This window comes from Octodon degus, unplaced genomic scaffold, assembly GCF_000260255.1.
Source record: "Octodon degus isolate 3935 unplaced genomic scaffold, OctDeg1.0 scaffold00065, whole genome shotgun sequence".
NCBI lineage: Eukaryota > Metazoa > Chordata > Mammalia > Rodentia > Octodontidae > Octodon > Octodon degus.
The window spans coordinates 2,773,314-2,779,051 of NW_004524641.1; the positions used below are offsets into that span (position 1 = coordinate 2,773,314).

Genomic DNA, 5,738 nt, shown 5'->3' on the forward strand with positions numbered 1-5,738 from the left:
GCTTCTGTTATTACACCAAGAGTTCCTGAAAAAGAAGGGGGAATAATCCAATATGTCACATGACAAGTTTCTATATCATATTTAAAACTACTTAATCTATTTATTTTATTAATTCATCCTAGTATTCATATTTAAATCTATTTAATCTATTCTATTTAGGGAGTAACAGCTATTCAGTTTTTTTAGATAAGCAATTAAGCAAATTTTATAATTTAAAAAAAGGTATTAGAATAAGCTTTTCTTATTTATGTATAAATATTTAAAACATTTTAAAGTAACCTTTTTCCAAGGTTACTTTCAAATGGTTTTAAAGTATTATAGGGCCAGGAAGCTAGCTTAGCCGTCTAAGTGCCTGCCTGGCAAGCACAAAGACCTGAGTTCAATCCCCGGGGCCGCATGCCACACTGGCCTGAGCTATGCTGGCCATTGAAACTGGGCATGGTGGTGCACACCTGTAATCCCAGCACTGAGAAGGCTGAGACAAGAGAATCATTATGAGTCCAAGCTGCATAGTGAGACCCTGTACCAAATCAATCAATCAATCAATCTTAAAGTATAGCTAACTAAACTAAAAGAAAAAAAAAAAAAAAAAAAAAAAAAAAAAACAGATTTTATATTAAGACACGTTATTCCTAGATATGTGTGCCTAATTTTATTGTGAAAACAATTTACTGGGGTAAAAAGAACTTAACCTTTAAGAAAACTTAAGATGATAAAAGAAACCTAAGCAACTATTTTAAAGATAACAACATATAATGTACTAACTATTGTTATTCTATTATTTTGTTATGAAATTTTGCTTTACCTTTTTCCATAAAATAAAAAAAGATAGTAAAAGAAATTTGAGGAACTATTACTATCCCTTTTTTCCTGAGAATACAGAGAAAAGCATTACTGAGGTATCCTTGTAAATACGTATTCAGAGACAAGTTATCCTAAATAGCTAGCACAAGAGGACCACCAATGAAACATTGCTTTATTACATTAAGAAGCAAAGGATTTTTAGAAAGGATAAAAATCAAAGTAAATAAAAGCACATGACCAAGCTATGCCAAAATATTTGAAGAGACAGGATTAAAAAGTAATATATTCAACAAAGCTAAGCTTTTTTAATTAGTGGTTTCTGATGTAAAAATGGTAGAAATATTATCAACATTTTTGAAGAATCATTTAGAAAGTATTAAGAAGTTACAGAAATTGTAGAACTTATTTACAAGCCTAGAAATAAAAGTACCACAAAAGTCAGAGCTACCAATACACTTATGACCTACTACAGCAAATTTACCAATGTATAAGACAGTATTAAAATTCATATGAATTCATGAAAAGTTTGCTAGCTGCATTAGATCACAAGGTAGTCCCCACAGATGCAAACGACTTCTAACTGGGGTTATACAATATGATCCTTTTATAACTTCAATGACCTTTATAAAAGTTCTGCCAGTGTAGTACAATTCGTATTAGGGAAAACAGGTATGTGTTATAAAATTTAAAACACAAAGTAACTAAACTTTCTCGTTTGTTTTAGTAACTTTGACATATGATTTAGACAGTAAAATACACCTTAAGTATAGAATTCAATGGTTCTCACTACATTCAAAGACATACAAAACAACCACTATAATCTTTGGGGCATTTTCATCTCTCCACAAAGAACACTGTACCCATTAAACAATATACTCTATTTCATATACCCACAGTCTAGCAACTATGAATCTATTTTCTGTCTATATAGATTACAAGATGCTGAAAATTTCATATAAAAGCAATCTCAGAATAAGTGGCCTTGTGACTGGCTTTCCACTTAACATGTTTTCAAACATTATAGCATATATTAGTATTTCATTCACTTTAATTACAAAATATTACTTACTCTTTTTTATGGTATAATTCATTCTGTTTATCCATTAGCCTACGGACATTTGGGATTCCACTTTTGGCCTGCTATGAATGCTGCTATCAACATATACAAAAACTTGTATGTGAACATGCTTTCCTTACTCCTGGATATATACCTCAAGACTTTGCTTAATTTCAGAAAAGATCTTTGGTTCTATTCCTTACAACATCTGGCTGACATGGCTAAGAGGCAGAACTCACTTTTTGGTCTCAGCTACAGCTGATAGGACAAAGGTTCTACCTTAATAGGGCAATGATACCAGGACAAACAAGGATATATAATGTTCCCATTTGTCCTTGCCACTTCTACAATGAGCTGCTTTCTTCACAGAAAAAGCCAACCTGTAATGACTTACTTTCCTTACCCACGTACCTTCAACACTGCTAAAGTAGAGGTGTCACTCAAAGAGAAACATGTCTCTGTCACTACGCCATCTCATCTCCAGAGCCTTGGTTCAAGGAATTTTCTACAGAAGGAGAAATACAGACCATACAATAGCTCCTAACTGTTCCAAAAGAAGTTACTTCATTTGCAACAGAGAATGGAAGTGTTCTAGCTTAGGAATCCTCCGAAAAACAGTGAAGGTCACTGTTAAAAAAAAAAAAAAAAAAAAGATTGGGAGAGCACAGGTAGGTAGATAGAAGAATAAACTATATAGGCTATCTAATTATCCTGGGAAAGGAACACTGGAGTGGAGCCCCCAGTCTCTCTCACAGACAACCATGTATCTCAATCTATCCCATCTAAGTTGTCTGAATTTTACTGGATTAATCTGCATAGCAATTTGTGTCCCCAGGCACTACTGAAAACACTAAGACAACCATCTTACAACCTGTGGGATAAACAGCTACCTAGGTGTGGTCAGGGAAAGAGTAAAAGAGACCCAAAGCATTAGCACTGCAAAGGGAAAGGGTACAAGTGAACAGACCTCCCTAAAATAATACAGCTAGTCCCTAAACAAATAAATAACCAAATAATAACATGTTCTGTAGGGAGAGGATAATATACCGAGTGGCTTTAATGTTAATGAAAAGTTTCTACCCAAAAGAAAAAAAAAATCTGACAGGTATGATCTCTATGCTGGAGGAAAGCAAACAGAAACTGCCTGTGAAATGACCAGATGTCAGATTTTAAACAGACTTCAAAGTAGTTGCTCTAAATGTGCTCAAAGGACAGTAATAAACCATGATTTTAAAAGTAAAGAAAGGCATGCAAGTAATGTCATGTCAATAAAAATTCCACAAAGAAAGAGATACTTAGCAATTTACCCCAAGCATCATGTCTATGTACTGACTATCCCGAGAGTCTCCTGGGAAGGTGTCATTTCAACCAGATGATTCTTGTATTGGATAAATCTGGCAAAATTCTCATTTTTATATTTTGTTATGAAAAATGCAATTTTGGTCATTTTATATTTAAATAATTGGACTCCTAAGTGATGAGTGGAATCAAATAAAATCCTTGAGTTGAAAAGTATAGCAACTTAATTCAAATTCAGTAATTTAAAAAAAAAAAAAAAAAAACAAATTCAGTCAGTAATTTCCCCAACAACATATATGATTGACAGGGGAAAGAAAAACTTAAAAGACAGAGTGACAGATATTATGCAGTATGAAGGATAAAAGAAACAGTGCTCCAGCAGAAACTGAACAACCACTGAATAAAGATATGACTGCGTGCGCACGCATGTGCACGCACGCATGCGCACGCGTACACACACACAATGAGAAAAGAGAATGAAGTGGAGAAGGTATTCAATGTCTGAGAACTTCCTAACACTAAGTAGGGTCAATATAAACATATCTATAAAGAAATACATCATAGTAAAAATGCTCAAAACAAAAAAACCTTGAAAGCATCAAGATAAAAATACTGACTATAAAAAAAAATCAACTGTTCTTATATTAGACACACACTAAATTTAAAGATACAACTAAATTCACATATGGGAAAAGATATATCATGTAAACAGTAACCACAGGAAAAGTGAAGTGGCTAAATACTAATATGCTATCAGACAAACAGACTTTAAACAAAAACATTATCAAGAGAATGACACTGTATAGTGATAATCCATCAGTCAGAAATAATAATTATAAACAGATAATACCCAATATAAGATACAGAAACATCTGATGAAAAAACTGACAGAAATAAAAGAAACAGAGACTTAATTGAAATTTCAGGGCTGGCGAGATCATTCAGAGGATTAAACGCCTGGTTAGGCAAGTGCAGGGACTGGTGTTCAATCCCCGGAACCACATGCCATGCCAGCGCTGCCCCCAGGCATGCTGAGCCACCTACCAAGACCAGGCATAGTGGTGCACACCTGTAATCCCAGTTTTGGGGAGGCTGAGACAGGAAGATCACTAAGAGTCGAAACTGTGTGTAAGAACCTATACTAAATACATTAAAAAAATTTTTTTGGAAATTTCAATACCTCGCTTTCAATAATGGACACAGCTACTAAGCATAAGATCAAGAAATAAAAAGATTGAACAGCAATACCATAACAACACTATTACAAACCAAGCAGGCCTAAAAGACTAGAATATCCCACTCAGCAACAGCAGAATACACATTTATTTGAAGTCCATACAGAATATTTTGCAAGGCATGCCACATGGTAGGTAGGCAATAAAACAAACTTGAACAAATTTACAAAGATTGAAATAATATAAAATATGTTCTCCAATTACAGTGGAATGAAATAAGAAATCAATAAAAAAGAAATTGGGAGGGGCTGGGGAGATAGCTCAGTGAAATAAGCACTTCCCTGGCAAGTGCAAGGGCCTGAGTTCAAACTTCAATTCTGCCAAAAAAAAAAAAAAAGGAATAAAAACTGGGAAACTCACAATATGTAAAAATTAAATACATTCCAAAACATATCACTAGAAGAAAGATTCAAATCCCATTACAGTAATCCCAGCACTTGGGAGGCTAAGGCAGGAGGATTACTGAGTCCAAGCTGCATAGAAAGACCTTATAGCAAATTAATAAAAAAAATTTTAAAGATTAAAATAAACAATACTTTAAAAGAACAAAAATAATAGGAAGTAGGACGATCTTTTCTAAATGGGAAGGCAAATAACAGAAAGTGGGAGAGGAAATAAGGAGGGGGATAAAACAAAAGAACTGAAGAAAAAATTGGAACAAGAGCTTTTATAAATAGCAAGGGAAGCAAGAGTTAGGAAGACCACAGAGGGGTGAGAGAGGTAGGAGACCAAAAAAAGGAATTAAGATGTTTAGGGTCCATGTACCAACTCCTCAAGATAAATGTAATCATTATGGACTACAAATGTGTTCTAACAACAATAACAAGAAAAAACAGAAGAACCACGAACTGAAAAGAACTTCCCTAACCTGATAAAGTCCATACTTCACATCACACTTAATGGGGAAAGACTGGATGCTTTTCTCCTAAGATTGGGAATAAGACAAGGATTTATGCTTTTGCTACTTCTTTCAACATTATACTGAAGGCTCTAGCCAGGAAAAGAAAAGGAACCACATTAAAAATGAAACTAACAGATGACATGATCATGCATATATAAAATGTTAATGAATCCAATAACAAACAGAACTTAATGGGCCAAGGAGATAGCAGCAATAAGCACCTGCCTCACAAGCATAAGGTCCTGAGTTTGATCCCCAGCACCAAAAAAAAAAAAAAGAAGAAGAAAAAACTGCAGATAAACAAATAGAACTTAAAAAAACAAGTTTGTAGGATATAAGATACATGTGTCGGCCCTGCCTCCGGGCCACACTGAGATAGCAATTAAGACTGGGAGTGGTGGCACCACCTGTAATCCCAGCTCTTCTGTGGCTGAAAACAGAA

The 5,738-nt window shown here is 34.4% G+C and overlaps 1 protein-coding gene across 1 annotated transcript in view; it reads right to left on the bottom strand.

Annotated features, from left to right (window-relative positions):
- Positions 1-5,738, bottom strand: part of Agps (alkylglycerone phosphate synthase) — a gene marked incomplete at its 5' end in the record, with an annotated part of 138,312 nt that overhangs the window by 54,039 nt on the left and 78,535 nt on the right. Inside the window, one exon of the mRNA XM_023719180.1 lies at positions 3-25. Coding sequence (XP_023574948.1) covers positions 3-25 — 23 coding nt within the window. The remainder of the gene's footprint in view (positions 1-2; positions 26-5,738) is intronic.